The sequence below is a fragment of the Pygocentrus nattereri genome, chromosome 2, assembly GCF_015220715.1.
Source record: "Pygocentrus nattereri isolate fPygNat1 chromosome 2, fPygNat1.pri, whole genome shotgun sequence".
Classification (NCBI taxonomy): domain Eukaryota; kingdom Metazoa; phylum Chordata; class Actinopteri; order Characiformes; family Serrasalmidae; genus Pygocentrus; species Pygocentrus nattereri.
The window spans coordinates 26596513-26616449 of NC_051212.1; the positions used below are offsets into that span (position 1 = coordinate 26596513).

General features: G+C 43.7%; 2 protein-coding genes across 2 annotated transcripts; both read right to left on the reverse strand.

The window, feature by feature from the left end:
* tnfsf12 (TNF superfamily member 12) lies at positions 1–8546 on the reverse strand. The gene is made up of 6 exons (XM_017709864.2): positions 7595–8546; positions 4236–4317; positions 2267–2323; positions 2143–2166; positions 1930–2057; positions 1–1276 (listed from the first exon to the last, which is right to left on the reverse strand). The coding sequence occupies exons 1-6, from the start codon at positions 7766–7768 to the stop codon at positions 1022–1024; spliced, it is 720 nt and encodes a 239-aa protein (XP_017565353.1). The 5' UTR covers positions 7769–8546; the 3' UTR covers positions 1–1021.
* Positions 8547–9072: 526 nt separating this feature from the next.
* si:dkey-19b23.15 (thialysine N-epsilon-acetyltransferase) lies at positions 9073–18249 on the reverse strand. Its single transcript, XM_017709865.2, has 6 exons — positions 18080–18249; positions 17714–17765; positions 16945–17028; positions 13467–13568; positions 13288–13328; positions 9073–12153 (listed from the first exon to the last, which is right to left on the reverse strand). The coding sequence occupies exons 1-6, from the start codon at positions 18140–18142 to the stop codon at positions 11980–11982; spliced, it is 516 nt and encodes a 171-aa protein (XP_017565354.1). The 5' UTR covers positions 18143–18249; the 3' UTR covers positions 9073–11979.
* Positions 18250–19937: the final 1688 nt, after the last annotated feature.

Sequence of the window (19937 nt, forward strand, 5' to 3'; positions counted from 1 at the left end):
TGTGTTTACAATGGCAAAGTTTCCATTTCAGATTTAATTAACAGAAATGGTAATATTTGTGGAAGCCTTACGGCCAAGAGACGTTGATATATTTTTGGTCACAATGAAACACTAGCTGTTTCATGCATCACTAATCAGTAAGATTAAATGCAATAAAGACAGTATACAAATCTGTAACTTTACCTTTAAAAAAACTCTTACAAAACATTGCATTGTATTAAAAAACAAAGGCATATTATGACTTCATCAGAAGATTCATCTACATCAATGAACTCAGGAACTGAAGTATGTAATCAGCCACCAACTTGTACTGTATTTTCACAATCTAAAGTCAGAAATGCTTACAGTACAGCATATTAAGACACTTAAAGCAAAATGTCAAACTTAAGATGCATTGACTGTGAAGGTCAGTATAAAGGACAGAATATTATTTGGTGCATATTTGGTTAATTAGAGTCCTCATCACAAGCCAAAACTAATTCAAAAAGCAAGGCATATATGGTTCAGGACAAAGTTTTTGTACAGCCAAGCAATCAGTGGCGAAAACTACCATGTCCAGTGGTCCCTCTGTCATTACTGATCTTTTTGTTCAGTCTGGCTGCCACACTCTGAGGCAGCCTTGTTCCGGGAGCATGTCTCTTGCATGCTACAATTGTAAGCACAGTTGTTTTTTTTTTTTTTCTTGCATTTAACAAGGCATCTTATGCCCAGACCAAAAAGTCCAAAATAGATCCACTGTAAAATGGTCCAACAGTTCAGATCTCTGAGTGTTTCCTCAAACTGAATGTTTCTTTATTTATGCCACCATTGAATGTACAGTCATCATTTAAACCACTGACAGGTGCCTCTGGAAACATCCTTTTCTCAGTCCTGGCCAACGAGGTGCAATCAAGGGCCGAGCCATTGGGTTCAAACAGTCAAATGCAGGTTTAATAAAAGAAACAATAATGGTCCTTGGAGCCAGTGACCAGCGACTGTTGTAACCCTCCAAAAAATGTAGTCATCAAGGCTGAATTGTCCTTTAGTTAACCTTGAAGAGGCCGAAGTAATGTTTGCCTGAAACCTGCAGAGTGAAGGAGCTTCCAGTCACAGCCTTCAGCTCAGCCCCCTTGTCTAGGAGCAACAGGCCAGAAACCTGGCAGGGCTTCAGGAAGTGGAACTGGTGCGAGCCGGCTGCTGGAGTGGTGCCGTATCCCTCCACGCATTGCAGCGAAGGGCCTTTAGGGACAGACACTTCCAGCTTCACATACTGACTCTGATTCTCATTGAAGTGCACCTGAAGGAGAAAGGAAAAGGAAGGCGAGAGAGTTGGAGAGAGAGCAACATGGGAGGCAGACCAAAAAGAGAAAATGCACGAAACGTAGGCAGTCAGCCAAGATATGTTTGGCGTCCAAAGTTTTCTGCTCAAGTTTTGCACTGGAGCTAGTCTATATCACCTAAAACGATTGTGCATGACAGACTAATGTTACGTTTTAACTACATTAGCCTAGTAGCTCCAGTGCAAAATTTAAAAAGCAAACTTTGGACACTAATCTTGACTACAATTGGAGTAACTGTAAATTTTATTTATCACTGAAATATTTAAAAATAACAGTCCCAGGAAGTTCAGTGCCACAGAAGAACTTTCCCTGAATAGTTCTTTTAAAATCTCAGTTGAAATGACTAGACAGAAAGGTTCTTTAAGGGAATCTAAAGCGGTTGTTCTACAGCATTGCTTTAAAAAACCCTACTGGCATCTTTATATTTAACAGTGCTGTTAGCCGCATGATCTCTAAGGACCGGTCAGCGGGTCCAAATTTTCATTCCTCATTCTCATAACTGTGAATTTGATATTATGCAGATGGTTCAAAGGGTTAAAGTTTCAATAGCTTCTTCTGTGCATACAGAATGTTGGTAAAAGTATGAAACAACTAGGTTCACTCCACTTACTTGACAGTATAGGAAGTAGACACCCCTCCGCACCACTTTGAAAGTGCCAGTGTCTGCGTTATAATGCACTGCTTGGGTCATATTCAGCTGCTGTTCAGTCCAACCCTTAATGATTCCTTCACTCCCCACTGTAACACACCCAAACTCACTCATTTGTACTGAACTTGTTCACATGATGTGGTACTACTGCAAATTACTTTTTATCATACTTACCTTTTTGGAGGGAATCTTTGGTTACTGTTGAAAACAAGATAGACTTAAGTACTTTTTGGAAAAGTAGTAATGTTAGTAATGTTCTATTCTTACATAAAAATAAAGTACTATTTAATATACTTACTCTCAAAGTGAGAGGCCACTTTCTTTCCATTTCCATATTTTCCTCTGCCTGCTCCCACTTGAAACAGGAAGGAAAAAAGGAGAGATATTTTGGAATAAATAATAAATGCTGGAATGAATTCTGCTAGAGAAATAGTAAGTTGTCTATTCCCTTTACCTTACATGTCGTAGCAGCTGTGCAGATGCAAACATCATGAATTAATCTAGAATCATTTATCGACCAGCTGAGACCCTGATCGTCTGTCCAGATGGTCAAATATTTCCTTTCCTTTCCTCTTTTCTACACCTTTGAGCCATTGTTTTCAGCCAGCACACAGCCATGCACAGTATTTTTTATTTTCACCCGACCAGATGGTTCCAGTCAACAAATTAAGGATAAAAAAAAAAATAGTGGCGAGACGGAAAAAAATGGAAAACAAATGAAGAGAGAAGCTGCTAGAAGAGGGGGTCTATGGCTCTTTTGTGACCCTGAAGGGGCTGCAAAGATTCCGCCTGTGAAACGGGAGAGAGCAACGGCCGTGGCTACTATTCAAGCAACTGCAATAAATTAAACAATCCACCTTGAAAAATGGGCGAAGAGAGATTTTTCTCGGCCCTCTCCAGTGGTTCTGTTTTTTTCTCCTGTGTCTGGGCTTATGGGAGCTGCCTGAACTCCCAATAGTCCATCAAAATGTGCAGCGAACGATCTGATACAACTCAGACCACAAACCGTAAACATCAAAGGGAGCCCCGAGAAGCAGTTCATGCGAATGTTATTGCTGGCGCACTGGGTGAACTCACAGCCCTTCACTGTCCCCAAAGGATGCTATTTATAGGCAGGAGAACAATGATGCTTCGAGGAATGATTGTGGATAAGCATGTTGGCTCCAATTTCAAATAGCTGTCAGGTGTCACTTGAAGCCCTTCAGCTGTTCATTAGGCTCTAACAGTCCATCTGTTATACAATAATGTTTATTTGGTCAGTCTTTTTGGCCACTATTACTGCACGTCTGTTTTCCAATGTTAGCACAACATGTACATTCTGTACTCGGGCAACCAGGCCAGATGTGTTATCGGATAATTACAACAGCTATCAAAGGCCATTCGTAATTACACAAAATAGCAAATTGAAGTTATTTCAGGCTTCAACGAAGGGGTCACTTAGTTTACAATGTCCCTGAAACCACCAAGCCTGTGCGGTCCTCATGCCAGTTGGTTTTGCTTGGTGTACGTCCATCCGGCTCAAAACCTGCAATTTCTCCTGTCAGTCAGAGAGCTGCCTACTGCTTCCTGTTGCAGCTTTTAGAAACATGTGCCCATTGGTTTACCCAAGCTGCCATGCTGTCCAAAGTTCCTTCATCTCTGTAAATATCACACGCAAAGGCTAAGGGCTGTCCTTTCTGGTTGCCTGAGATGGCAATCAGAGGCACCTTGGTTAAGACAAATATAGTCTTAAAAATTAAAGTTGCCAGAAAGAGTTCCTTAAAGCAAAAGCCTTTTCACATATGGTCCTTTAGAGAACTCAGTTGAAACCACTCAGTTTAGAGCAGTGGTTCTCAAACAAGTCTTCAGGGACCCCAAGCAGTCCATAATTTTTTTGCTTCATCCCTGTGTTGGCAGTTCAGATTGACCAAAAATGTGAACCATCTTCAGGTCCCTCAAGACATGTCTGAGAACCACTGCTTTAGGGAACAAAAAGTGGTTCTTCTATGGCATCGCTTCAAAGAACCTTCCTGATACTTTTATTTTTTCAAGAGTGGATTATGTTATGTAGCTTGGACCCTAAAAATGGCAGAGAAATCGATGTCTCCAGGTGGCATATTTAATGTCAGTGTTTCTTTGTCGTGAAACGTGAGGTCCACTGCTCGTGGCAGCTGTCATACTTTCATGGCATGTGGTCATTCATTTAACATTGCCATTACATTGTTGTCATTTATATATAAAACCAATGAGTACACTTAGCGGTTTAATGTCATTTAATCCCACAGTACCTTCTCTCCTCACTCGTGGGCCCTCTAGCAATTCTCTCTTCTCCAGGAAGAGCTGGACAATAGCCTTGCGCTGCATATTCACCTGGAAGAGAGAGAGAGTATGTGAGAAAGGGAGAGAGAGAGAGAGAGAGAGAGAGAGAGAGAGAGAGAGAGAGAGAGATGTAAATCTGTGGTATGTGGTTTGAGAGGGTTAGACAGATGAGTAAGTTCATATTAATCAATGTCTCTTGTGGCCACCCACAAACCAGCTGAGGCCTGTGAAATAATCAAACCCATAGACTTTTCTCCTCCAGACACAAACAAACAGCCCCCCAGAGTTTGGCACCCACTCTCTCACTCCTCTGTTAATAGGTCCCCCACTTTGCCTAAACCAAAACTCTTTGCCACATCTTATACATTCTTTATGCGTGCCACGCATTCCTGAAATGTTTCGACTCCCTCGCTGAGAAAGAGAGCAGAAACAATGAGGGAAAGAAAACGTTAGCAAAAATTAGTGGCAGCCAGGCGTCGTCAGCAGTTTGAGCAGACTTTGGGCAGACAGCCTTACAGCATGAAGAGATTACGCAACGCTCCTATGCAATATTCAGCAACAATGGATGGTAGCACTGCAAAACTGAGCAAAAGTGTAGAACAGAGGTGCACATCTGCATTGTTTGTTTGCTGGTTTGTTTATTTGTTTGTATGTGAGCTGTATGAAACATCAAAGAGTACCACGAGGTCAGCTGAAACCACAGCACAGCGCAAAACCAGAGTCATGTGTCGCCTGAGCGCGCTCGCTGATTCAGCATGTGTTTGCATGTGCGTGTGTGCGCGGACGCGTGAGCGCGTCCTCCACTTTGCTCTGTGCAGTTAACTCCGCTCTACCCGCGCGCCAGACTGGGACGGAGCTGACGGCGTTGCGCCTTTAAGCGCGCGCCCGACGAGCTGCACTCCGCTCACTCGCTCAGCAATAACTCCATAAGCCATAATTACAGCCGCGCGAAGCGACAGCCGCTGCTCCGAAACTGCGCGTCCGCTGGCCGCCGCGCGCCAAACAGCACAGTAACTTCCAGTAAACTGCGCTAAACACGGACCGCAGCTGGCAGCGCAGCCACTGGGCTTTGGCCCAGAGCGCGAAGTGAAATAAACCATCAGTCAGAGCGCACAGGCGCTTTGAGCCGTAAAAACGCCCCGCAGACCCCCAGCACTGCACAGCTGCCCCGCGGTCACCCCATTCAAAACTATAGTGTGTGTTTGCGCGTGTGTGCTTCTCCCAACACGAACCCCACTGACACACGAGGTTTAAAGAGATCGCAGCGGAAAGAGAACGAATTACAACGAACAACAACGATGAAAAATGAGGATAACAGCAGACAGCTCCAACACTAGAAAAGCGACTGGAGAGAGAGAGAGAGAGAGAGAGAGAGAGAGAGAGAGAGGGAGAGGTTTGGAGGTTGAAGAGAGGATCCGGTTATTCTAAACCATCAGCTGACTCAGTAAGAAATTAGTGTTTGTTTCAGTTAACACAGACTTTCTCAGCAAAAGTAAATACTGCAGATGAGCTAAATAATAATAATAATTATAATAATAATAATAATAATTATTATTATTATTATTATTATTATTATGCAATTGTGGAATATTAAATAGACCATCGCTTTGTCTTTGAGTGCCAACTGTAATTTTCCCTGAATCACACACAATACCAACACTGGCCGCTAATACCCCACACAATGGTATACCTCACACACTGCACCACAATCCCAACGCTGTCCCATAATACCTCACACAATGGTATACCTCACACACTTCCCCACAATCCCAACACTCTCCCATAATACCCCACACAATGGTATACCTCACACACTGCACCACAATCCCAACGCTGTCCCATAATACCTCACACAATGGTATACCTCACACACTTCCCCACAATCCCAACACTCTCCCATAATACCCCACACAATGGTATACCTCACACACTGCACCACAATCCCAACGCTGTCCCATAATACCTCACACAATGGTATACCTCACACACTTCCCCACAATCCCAACACTCTCCCATAATACCCCACACAATGGTATACCTCACACACTGCACCACAATCCCAACGCTGTCCCATAATACCTCACACAATGGTATACCTCACACACTTCCCCACAATCCCAACACTCTCCCATAATACCTCACACAATGGTATACCTCACACACTTCCCCACAATCCCAACACTCTCCCATAATACCCCACACAATGGTATACCTCACACACTGCACCACAATCCCAACGCTGTCCCATAATACCTCACACAATGGTATACCTCACACACTGCCCCACAATCCCAACGCTGTCCCATTATACCTCACACAATGGTATACCTCACACACTCCCGCACAATCCCAACGCTGTCCCCATAATACCTCACACAATGGTATACCTCACACACTGCCCCACAATCCCAACGCTGTCCCATAATACCTCACACAATGGTATACCTCACACAGTCCCGCACAATCCCAACGCTGTCCCATAGTACCTCACACAATGGTATACCTCACACACTGCCCCACAATCCCAATATTGTCTCATAATACCTCACACACTGGTATACCTCACACACTGCCCCACAATCCCAACGCTGTCCCATAATACCTCACACACTGCCCCACAATCCCAACGCTGTCCCATAGTACCTCACACAATGGTATACCTCACACACTGCCCCACAATCCCAACACTGTCCCATAATACCTCACACAATGGTATACCTCACACACTGCCCCACAATCCCAACACTGTCCCATAATACCTCACACAATGGTATACCTCACACACTGCCCCACAATCCCAACGCTGTCTCATAATACCCCACACAATGGTATACCTCACACACTGCCCCACAATCCCAACACTGTCCCATAATACCTCACACAATGGTATACCTCACACACTGCCCCACAATCCCAACACTGTCCCATAATACCTCACACAATGGTATACCTCACACACTGCCCCACAATCCCAACGCTGTCCCACTATGTGTCGTAATATTCCTCACACCGTCTCATCATACCTCACATACTGTCCCATAATACCAGCAATCTCCTATGATACCTCACACTGGCCTATAATACCTCATACAGTGCGCCCCCCACCCCACCCCATGTGGTTTTATTATTTATGTATTTTTGTGTATGTAATGCATTTTGAAATCCATTTCACTCATTAAAACCAGCACACATTTATGGATCGTAGGGGACAATAGTCAACAGCACCGCGCCTCACATCACCTGAACCCCCCCCCCCACCACCACCAACACCCCCAGCGAAGTTGTGAGTGCCTGGTGCATGCGCGTCTGCGCGCGGTCGCTCGCTTACCTGCTCCAGTCTCTCGCGCAGACTCTGCACGGATCTGCGGAGCTCTGTGCTCTGCCGCCACGTCCACGCGGTGAGCAGCGCGCTGCAGGCGGCCAGCGCGAGCGCCGCCACCGCCACGAGCGAGCAGGCGAGGCGCAGCGCGCGCCCGCGTCTCCGGAGCACGAGGCGCTGCATGGCAGCTTCAGCACGCCAACACGACTCCTTTAGTGCGCGCTCCAGACGCGCAGCACGTGCACATTTCGAGGTTCTGTTTGTGTGTGCGTGCGTGTGCGCGTGCGTGCGTGCGTTTGCTGCAGGTTCCTGAGCGCGCGTGCTGCACCGAACTTAAGCGCGATCGCAGATGTTGGCTGCTTGTTGCAGCCTAAACCGCGAGACGACGTTCCATCAGCGACGAGCGTGTGCCACGAAATCGCTTCTGCAAGTGGAAAACAACAAAAAAATGGCAGGAACTGCAGCTGGCAAAAAAAGAGTAGAAAGGGAAAAAAGGGTCTCGCTCTGTCCGCGTGAAGCGTCGGCGCTCCTCCTCGCGCTTTCTGACGGACGGTGCGCGAGGCAGTCGGTGAAAGGTCGCGTTTGAAAGCGCTTCGTCACGTCCAAGAGCTCAGAGACGCAGCGCAGCAGCACAGCGAGAGCAGCACTGAGCACACAGTGGAAAAAGAGAGAGAGACTTCCAGATTTCCTTCCCCGTGGTGTGATGCCAAGTATTCTTTTCTTGAGGGGGGTGGTACAGTTTTGATTTGCCCTGCTCAAAGTCAACAAGTGCCGTTTCGCAAATTTCACTTGTTGATAAACTTGCATGAGTTTTGCTCGTCACTTTGCACCAATGCCCCAAATAAACCCATCACTGCGGGCGAGCAGCGTTACGGGAACGCACCTCTGGCTGAATTGTTTAGTGTTTAAACCGTGTTTATAGCAGGAGTAACGGCGTGTCTGCTTCACTATAACAACCGGCGATCAGAACTGCTTTTGAGCCCGTACAAGTGATGAAGCACAGTACACATGCTGTCACTTTGCCTGCCCAGCTGGTTTTATTATACCTCTGTATATCCCTGTGTATCTCATAAGCACATTCTTTGTCTAAGTGACCACAGGGTGGCGCTGCTTTCCTAGGTTTTCAAAGCTACTCTACGTTTGGCCCTTTAAAATAAAAGTCTGCAACATATTCGAACAAATCCAACACGCTGTTCGAGCAGCACCAGCAGCATCGAGCGGTGGAACTCGGTTCAGTGAGCTTTTCATGCAGGACAGGATTCGTTTTTTAGGATTCCCTCCAAGACACCAACACAACAGGGCACCAGAAACTAGCAGCGATGCAGTACGCCTGCTTAAGGTTACAGAATTAAAAAAAAGTTTATTATAATGAAAGAGGAATTACAATGCAGGGAATGTAAACTTCGTAGAAGGATAGAAGGAGGAAAAAAGGGGGAACAGGAAGAAAAAAGGTTGCAGAACATGAGCAGGGCACCGAAGCAATGGAGGTGTGTTTAAGCTTTATTTGCAGTAAAGTGACAACTGGTAATCAGTGGACATCACAAAGCAGCAGCTTGTAAGGACATGTTCAAAAGATGTCATCATAGCCATCAGTGATGCTCCACACAGGTGCAACAGAACAACAGCTCAGTTATATAAATACAGTACTACAGCCATCGAAGAAAATGACAGGTATCACTATTTGTCTGGGTGTTTGGATTTATTTGCTTTAAAGAACAGATAAACACAGTTAAGACCTACAAACAAATAAACAATACATTGTGATTTTGTGTCAGTGTGTTAGCTTAAACATTTCCAAATTTCTCCTTGGGGGAATTCCAGTATACAATTATCATCCAATCCCTGCTTCAGCTAATCAGTACTTCTTTACATGACCTCATGTGTGCTGCTGATAGAATCAAACACATGGCTCAGTGTTTCTATTCTAATGTTACATAGTGTTGTTACTGACAGACAGATAAGATTAAACAGATAAACAGCTTTGAGCAATTTTCTTGGCTGCCTAAGACCTCTGCATAAACAGCATGGTGCCATGTGTTAGGCCCCTGAGACAGCTGTATTCAAAAAGCTATTAATCTTGCCTGTATTCACAAAGCCTCTTGAAGCAGGAGTGCTGATTTAGGATCAGATGTCTTATTTATGATGGTCTTACTGATAGGAACAGATCCTAGATCAGCACTGCTTATCTGAGAAGCTTTGTGAATACGGGCCCTGGGCGGTAAGAGTATATTTGTCCAGAAAAACACCGATATTAAAAAACGACAAATAATATTAATACAATAAGTAGTGATTTTATACATGAATGTATATGGTTAGTCATTTCCAAACCTCTCCTCACAGCTGCCCAGCATTATTTGCAGTTTATCATCCAGTGCCAGGCTTAGCTAGTCAGTTATTCACTAAATCCAGTCAGTGTTGTTGATGGAATTTAACAAATCAGTCTGATGATTAAGAGCATTGGAGAGAAATCTCAGAGTATGTATACATATATATATATTTTAAAAAAACCTTTTACTCTATTTATGTTTATTTTTATATTAATATATGGTGTCTACTTGCAAAGTTACACACTTAATACAAAGACAAATCATGTAATAATTATTATCTTTATGTGCTTGTTGTAAACATATACTAATGAACTAATGAACCCTAAGGTGCAACAATGGTCCTCACACACACACACATAATGTCAAGCTGTAACTTGTACACAGTTATGACACCGACTTAGCACCACTGTGCTGCTGAAACAACACAGCGTTCTATTCCCAGCGTACTACTTGGCAGGGACCCTAAAATACAACAGTGCTGTCTTGCTTAACAAGTTTTACTGTCAGAGAAGAACATCTTCTAAGAGAAAGGATAAACAGTCCAGCAGAGCAAAGTGCAATAGTGTCCTCATCTATACACACAGTTATAAACAGACTTGAACATAGTATTACACTCTTAGAGTACTTTTTATATCTTTAACATTCTTTTCCATTGTTTGATTCTCACTGATCTCAGCTAGCACAAAAAGAGACAGTATCTCTAAAGTATCTCTATCACTGCAGTATGATGGTCAATGATCACACAGAGTACACATAAGATTTCATTACATATACAGTACTATGCAAAAAGTCACAGACCACCCTTCATTTCATTTAAAAGTAGCCAGTATACTAATATATACATTATACTACTAAAAGTTGTTCTTTATATATTTATATATTTCTGGGGAGATGAGATATGAGATCATCCACTTACATAAGAAACAGGAAAGTGAAAAAACTAAATATAGATATTAAAGAGCACTTAAAGCTTTCATCTTTGAGAAAAATCCACAGGTGTTTCTGTCCATCCTTCCACTGTGAGAAGACAACTCAACACTATGAGTCTAAAAGGACGTGTAGCTGGTAAGAAGATCTTATTGAGAACAAGAAGTAGACAAAAAAAAGAAGACAAATCGCAAATCAAGTACGAAAATTGTGCTCTCAGAACCGTGGACTGTCCACCCCAGAGTCCAGACCTTTGAGTGAGCCATGCGGATTACTTTGAAAAATTGAAAGTGTGAAGAATGGAAGCTGTTATAAAAGCAAAGTGTGGAAATACTAAATACTGAATTATATGACAGCGTCATGTTCTGTTAAATACATGCTTTGTGCTTTTGTCCTTACAAAATGAATAACGTCTACTTAATGGCTGTTCTGGCTGGAAATTAAATACATGAAGAGTGTCAGATGTTTGTACAGTACTGTAGATAATGGATGAATACTTGTTGCTGTTTGAAGCTGCTGATTGTGTAGCCTTAGTAGGTGGCTGTAATATTATAATAGTGCCTAAAATGCAAGAGGCAATGAGCTTATTGCACTCATTGCATTAATGTTTTTACACTGTTATTGGTTCTTGAGAGAAAAGCATTAAACATGTTTGTTCAAAATTTCAAGTTACTAAAAATCAAAATTGTATGTATTAACACTAAGCTTGGACCACCGAACAAACACCCAAAACGTGACATGATGGACATGGATGTTTTGACCTACCAACAATGCAAACATAAAGTGTAATTACTACCATCTACTCTGTAAACATCTAAAAATGCCATAGCCACAAGGAGGCAGTCCAGTTACACACTTTCAGCACTGTGTTTGACAACAACATGTAACATTACACCACAGTTTACATAAACATGTCTTGTGTCTTTGGTTGTCTTCAACACACCTGATTTACTTCATTAATAAAACACTAGAGTGTGCCCTGGGAAAAATCTACACAGAGAACAGAGGGAAAAGTCAGCTTTCACATAATTATTAAACCGTTCTTGAGTGGTTACTTTTGCTTCTTCCCTGTGTTGAACTGATAACCTGCAGCTTATTTATTCTGGTTAGGGATGTTGAGGAACAGATGTGCCCTGAAATTTAGGGGTCTCCCTGTGCCAGGTATTCAAGGGCATCCCCCTCGCAGCGCAAGTAGTGGTAGCCCAGGTCAGAGGTCACGTCCTGGCAGCCTTGACTAAAATAGAAGTCGAGAGATGGCTTGTTCCAGTCCAACACAGAAAAATTCAGCTGAGTGCAACCAGCAGCCAGTCCTAGCTGGATACAGTGACAACCCAAAATAAACAGCATAAAAAAATAAAATAAAAAAAAACATAAGACAATTTAGAATATGCAGAAAGCAGAAAGAAATCTGGCTATCAGACAAGCTTGTTGTGTTATTTACATTTAACTAATGGAAAAACTAAATGCACTTTAATATTAGTGGTGCATCAATCATGAATTTTCTTTGTTTCATAACAGACATCATCAGCAATAGCAGTATTAATATACTTTTTCACCCAAAGCTCACACTTATGATATGAAACACAGTCCTAACAGTTAGACAGACTTCATGCACTTCAGACAAAGTGTAGAGTAGCAAACATTTTTTAGATTGCATGCACTATTAACATGGCCTACATACATTATAGCCTTTACAAATAGTCCTGACAACTTTCCATTAGGGGTCAGTTTTGACTGAATGCTCATATGCTTACAAGTCAGAAATTGGCCCAAAACTATAGTAAGCATATTAGTAAGCAATGACAACAAGCACAAAAGACTGCTAACAGACCAAGAGGCTCCTCCACTAGTATTCCGATATAGGCCTTAAGTACACATTATGGAACTGTCCAGTGCAATTACAACATACAAAGTAAAGGGTATGTTACACACTTAACAAGCTTCAAGTTTGCCTTGAGAGATATTAAACCCAATGTGGGCACATCTTCATTAATCAGCATTAACAGATATAAAATACTGATCACAAACTGAAAGGTTCCACATGAAATGCTACTTAATGAAATGTTCTTCATTATATGACAACAAAATGCATGAACTGCAATATTCTATGCATTAAGTTAGTACAGACTGTGCTAGTAGGTTGTGAAGACTACAAGGAAATAATCTGCACGTGTTATTGAAGAGTGGTGCTAGCATGATTGATACAAGATGATATAATATAGTTTCTTGCTGACACAACTGAATACTATTTGTTGAAAAATTAAGATGTTATGAAAACAAATACAGTTGAAATGCCATCAACCAAAATGGCAACTCGCAAAATATAACACAGCCCTCATATACTTAGCTGGATCACATTATGTAGTCATTAAATCGCAACACATTGATTGAAATGATCTAAATAAATCAGCCAATTGCTGATTTTATATTAGCAGCAAAAACCCTTACCTGTGCAACTTTTCTCATCAGTGCCTTGCCAATGCCTTTTCCTGGGGAAGATTCAAAAATGGATATGAAATGTCTAAGCATTGATAATTACAACCAGGTCAGATGTTCAGATGTTCATTACAGTCTAGTTTCAAACAGTTTTATACATTTCAAACATGCAATAATAGTACTACACTTACCTCTGAACTCTGGCATCACATACAAGTCCTCCATGTACACAGCCCGGCCTTTAAATGAACTGTATGAGTAGAAGTACAGGGAATACCCTACTTTACTATGACCTGAAACAAACAGACAAATGAGAACACACATACTTTCTCTGCACTGCACTGCAGTTTGATAAAAGGTCAAGTACACCTGAAGGCTACATGGGACCTAGAATGAGTAATAGGTTGATGAAAATTCATGTCAGATGCTTTGAGGCAAAACAAGAGAACAGGAGACAGTAAGGAGAAAAAATGTATTATGTAACAATCATGTGTCTCAGCTGCAAGCGAGGGGTAGCCTTAATGAGATAACACAAAGGCTATACCAACATCAGAGCAGACGAAATAAGTATTAATGGAATATACCAGCAGTTTAAAACCTAATCTCTATTTGCTGTATCTGCAGAGTACATTTGATTTCCATTATTATCCATCCATCCATTAGCTTCCGCTTCTCCGGGGTTCGGGTCGCAGGGGCAGCATCCTAAGCAATGAGGCCCAGACCTCCCTTTCCCCAGCCACTTCCACTAGCTCTCCAAGGGGGATTCCGAGGCGCTCCCAGGCCAGCTGGGCGATATAGTCATGCCACCTCCCACAGAATACCCCGGGGAACACAGTCAAATGCCTTCTCCAGATCCACAAAGCACATGTGGACTGGTTGGGCAAACTCCCATGAACCCTCCAGAATCCTGGAGAGGGTGAAGAGTTGGTCCAGTGTTCCATGACCAGGGCGGAACCCGCACTGCTCCTCCTGGATCCGAAGTTCAACTATAAGCCTTTTTTAAAAAGAGGCACCACCACCCCAGTCTGCCAATCCAGTGGCACTGCCCCCGATGTCCACGCAATGTTGAAAAGGCGTGTCAGCCAAGACAGCCCCACAATATCCAGAGCCTTGAGGAACTCAGGGCGGATCTCATCCACCCCTGGAGCCTTGCCACCAAGGAGCTTCTTAACTACCTTAGCGACTTCGGCCTCAGTAATGGACAAGCCTATTCCCATGTCCCCAGACTCTGCCTCCTCACTGGAGAACGTGTCGGTGGGATTGAGAAGGTCCTCAAAGTATTCCTTCCACCGCCCAATGATGTCTTCAGTCGAAGTCAGCAGCACACCATCTCCACTATATACAGTGCTGGTGGCACAATGCTTTCCCCTTCTGAGTCGCCTGACAGTTTGCCAGAATCTTTTCGGAGCCGACTTAAAGTCACTTTCCAAGGCCTCACCAAACTCCTCCCATACACGGGTTTTTGCCTTGGCGACGACTGAAGCCGCAGATCGCTTTGCCTGTCGATACCTGCCAGCTGCCTCTGGTGTCCCACAGGCCAACCATACCCGGTAGGACTCCTTCTTCAGCTTGACGGCATCTCTCACCTGGGGTGTCCACCACCGGGTTCGAGGATTACCGCCCCGACAGGCACCAACTACCTTACGGCCACAGCTACAGTCAGCCGCTTCAACAATGGAGGAACGGAACATGGCCCATTTGGAGTCTATGTCCCCCACCTCCCCCGATATCTGGTCAAAGTTCTGACGGAGGTGTGAGTTGAAGATCAATCTGACAGGTTCTTCTGCCAGACATTCCCAGCAAACCCTCACTATACGTTTGGGCTTGCCTGGTCTGACCGGCATCTTCCCCCACCACCTGAACCAACTCACCACCAGGTGGTGATCAGTTGACAGCTCAGCTCCTCTCTTTACCCGATACACCCCTCCAGGTCTCACTGTCATTGCCCATGTGAGCGTTAAAGTCCCCCAGTAGGACAATAGAGTCTCCAGGAGGAGCACTTTCAAGCACCCTTTCCAAGGACTCTAAGAAGGCTGGGTACTCTGAACTGCTGTTCGGTGCATAAGCACAGACAGCAGTCAGGACCCATTCCCCAGCCCGAAGGCGTAGGGAAGCTACCCTCTCGTCCACCGGAGAAAACCCCAACATACAGGCACCGAGTCGAGGGGCTATGAGAAAGCCCACACCTGCCCGCCGCCTCTCACCATGGGCAACTCCAGAAAAGAATAAAGTCCAGCCCCTCTCAAGGAGATTGGACCCAGAGCCCAAGCTGTGTGTTGAGGTGAGCCCGACTATATCTAGCCGGTATCTCTCAACCTCGCGCACCAACTCAGGCTCCTTCCCCGCCAGTGAGGTAACGTTCCAAGTTCCAAAAGCCAGTTTCAGCAACCGAGGATCAGAACGCCAAGGCCCACGCCTTCGGACACTGCCCGATCCACAAAGCACCGAACCCCTACTACTGCCCCTCCCATTGGTGGTGGGTCGATGGGAGGGGGGACTCATGTAACTCCTTCGGGCTGGGCCCGGCCGGGCACCATGGGTAAATGCCCGGCCACCAGACGCTCGCTGGCGAGCCCCTCCCCCAGGCCTGGCTCCAGGGTGGGGCCCCGGTAACCCTGATCAGGGCAGGGTACACAAATCCTGTTCTTGTCTTCTCATAGGGGTTATTATGGATCACACTTTGTCTGACCTGTCACCTAGGACCAGTTTGCCATGGGAGACCCTACCAGGAGCTTTTGCTCCAGACAACATAGCTCCTAGGATCATTCAAGCACGCAAACCCCTCCACCACTATAAGGTGGTGATCCATGGAGAGGTTTCCATTATTATTATTATTATTATTATGTGTAGTCAAGTTGATTCAGACTATATTTAAAAATTAATCATACTGTCTTTTGTCTTTTACAATTATTTGTTTTTTTCTCATTATATGTTAAAAATCAGCTTTAGATTGGTTGCAAACTTCATGTGAGAGATGAGGCTTGATTTAGCCAAACATACATTTGTATGTCCTCTCAAAAGTCTTCCCCAGCATCAAAGTGTTTTTCCTGTCCTGATTTTTTAATTTTCCAACTTTTACATCTATAAAGAAATAAATAAAATAAATAAATAAAAAACAACAGCCTGCACTATTCTGACCTTTGTTTGTAGAGACACATCATTACATTTAAATATCTCTTAAAACTTCTTCATCCTTGTTCTGCATTTTGTGTTTTTACTGTGGTTTTCTGATCAGTTTAAAGGTTCTTCATTAGAATAATGAGATGTTCTGGGTACCCATTTTCTTAAGGACATTTTTCTTTTAGGGGCGGCATGGTGATGGATGGATGGATGGATGGTGATGGATGGATGGATGGATGGATGGATGGATGGATGGATGGATGGATGGATGGATGGATGGATGGATGGATGAATGGACTTTTCTTTTAAATGGTGAGAACAAAAAACAGAAACAGCATAAAATACATTGACTCTATTTTAAAGTATGATGATGATGATGATGAGCCCTATTTTATTGGTAATGGCAGCTGACTGCATGCTGTATATACAGGCATAGAGATTATGTGGAAAACATTAGCATTTCTTTAGGTACTGTGCCAGACTAACAGTACTGACTGGGCTGCTTTAGGAGTGCATATGAATTCTGACACCCTTGCAGTATTTCCTCACCGTCTTTGGACTTGTGCTGTTCAGGAACTTCTGCAATTATTCCATGGAAAAATGGGTTTTTAGAGAAGCCATCCTGCTCTAGATCTACAGAGGATATTAAACACAGTTTAATTAATTACATGCATGACACTTTTACAAAGCAAATTAACAATACCACTTTAATTTACTTTGATATTTGTATTACAGCATGACACCAGAAGAATTACACCAGTTCTCCACAATGTCTGCATAACTACATGGTTAAGATGCAAACAAAGCCATTTGTAATGGTTTGGTGTGACATGCAGCATTCAAGAGAAGCTTGCCAGCTCAGAATTGTCCACCGCATTGGTGACAGGAACCAGACGTCTCAAGTATTTATTGCCAAAAAATGCTACACAATGCTCACACAAGGCTATTACATTAAATGAATAGGAATACACTGCTTGGTGCCTGTATTTCAAAACACATTCACAGTGGAGGGGTATGAGCAAGGCATTGTAAGGCAAAGCAGTACAAAAGAAAATAGATTTTACAGATGTACTACTATGTTACCATTATCAGCATCACATATAAAAACTCAGAAGACACATCTGGGTTCACTGGTTGTTTTGGATAGGAAAGCCAATGACATCAAAAGCCCTGGTTCCTATCACTGCCATTAAAAAGCAACCTGATTCAGCAAGTTTCCTTACAATGAACCATTCCGCATCAGAACAGATGAATGACACTGTTTACACCTGGGCAACTGGGTTATGCAGAAATTCTGAAAAATAGTTGGAATATGTACCTTTTTGTGTAATCTCCACATGGTCTGCAGCTTTCTCATACTCTGCCAGCTCCTGATACAAAAAGAACAACGGGATTAAAATACTGCATATGCATTTGTGTGTCCACGTCCTTTCACCACCTCTGTTAATGACAGCTGATTTGTGAGGCTACACAAAGTTCAAACACCGTGCAGCAGGTTCAGGGAAACGGACTGACCAGATGTCAGAATTAATCAGTGACAGTTAATCAAAAACACTGTTCACAGTAAGGGCTGCGACGCTGGCAGTGACACAGCACGCCCATGCAGACGATGACGGCACCATGCAGCTGCGGCTACGGCTCGTTTTCTCTTCGACACGTGCGCGGCTCGCGCGGCTCAGCTCACCGTGATCATGCGCGCGACATCCTTGCAGTCCTCAAGCGTAGCGGCGCGAATCGTGAAGTCCATTTGACTCAGTGTAACAAACTGAACACAGAGGAAACGTACAGGCTCTGGCAACGCGCTGCGCCGAGTACGGAAAGGTAAAAAAGCGAAGCGGCTATAAGTGCCTTTATATTATAACCGCCCGAACAGCTGTAGCTCAACAGCGCCATCTGTTGGGAGGTTCTCAGTAGTGCCGCTTAGCTCAGCACAGGCTGTTTTGGAAATTCTGCAATTATTTCATGGAAAAATGGGTTTTAGAGAAACCATCATTCTATAGGTCTATGGGAGAATAAAAGGAGCTTCCTTAAAAGGCTCAGTCTTTGCCAGAAAAGATGAGTTGGCTCACCACTTTGTGCCAAACATCATGAAGCGATTGTCAGTTTAAAAGACCATTAGACAGCATTGCATGAGAAATAGTCACATTACTGTGTTAAATAAAGCCACATGGGCTCAGGAGTACTTCAGAAAAGCATTGTCACTTAACACAGTCTGCCGCTGCATCAAGAAATGTAACTCAAAACTCTTATTACACAAGGATAAGGCTGTACATCAATACTATGCAGAAATGCAGTTGAGTTCTTTGGGCCTGAGCTCCTCTCAGATGGTCTGAAAGACAAGGGGAATTTGTGCGGGGGGCAGATAAGTCCACGTTACAGCTAGTTTTTGGGAGAAACAGAAGTTGAGTGGCATAACCATCTAAGTTGGCTCTATGATCAGCTGAAGTCTTCTATCAAGCAAGAATAGGCAAACATCCCTCATGTAAAATTGCAAAAATTTGTTTCCAAACAATTAAAAAAGCATTAAAGTGCTTAAATGTAGGCTGCCCTCTTTACTGAATAGCCAGACAGCGCTCTATAATCTAACCTACAACACACAAGTATTCAACTGTAGAAAGTGATTAGTTAGCATGATAAATGATTATAGCTGACTATTGTTTGATAGTTTACTCATCTTAACATTGAATAGCCTACTTCATAATGTCACTCACAGAGCAGCACTGACCCAGTGTACATTCACTCACCTGTAAGAGGCTTTTTTAAAATTTATTGTCATTATGTACAAGTGCACAGTGGAGTGAAATTACATTCCTCCAGGAAAAACACAGTGCAACAAGGAACTTAAAGTGCAAAGTGTGAATGTGCAGACAGTGTGCAAACAAAAAAACTAGGCAATGTTACAGATAGTGCAAGTAGAGCATCAAAAGAGGTGTGTGTGTGGAGTATGTGTGTGAGGGGTGGCAGGGGTTAGTTCAGTCCTTGATCGCTTGAGGAGCAAAGATGTTGCAGAGTCTGGCAGTGGTGGCACGGATACTCCGGTACCTTCTGCCAGATGGCAGCAGTGAAAAAAGTCAGTGTGAGGAATGGATGGGGTCTTCCACAATGCTAGTGGCTTTCCGGATACAATGTGTGGTGTAGATGTCCATGATGGAGGGGAGAGAGACCCCAATGATCTTCTCAGCTGTCCTCACTATACACTGTAGAGTCTTACGGTCCAAGGCGGTGAAATTCCCAAACCAAGCATTGATGCAGCTGCTCATGATGCTCTCCACAGTCCCCCTGTAGAACATGGTGAGGATGGGAGGGAGAGGTGAGCCTTCTTCAGTCGCAGGAAGTAGAGGTGCTGCTGGGCTCTCTTGGCTATGGAGATCTCTGTGATGTGAACACCAAAGAACTTGGTGCTTCTGAAGATTTCCACAGCAGAGCCAGTGATGTTCAGTTGGGGGTGGTCACCTCGAACTCTTCGGAAGTCAACAACCATCTCTTTAGTTTTGTCTACATTCAGAGACAGGTTGTTGGTTCTGCACCAGTCTGTTACCTGC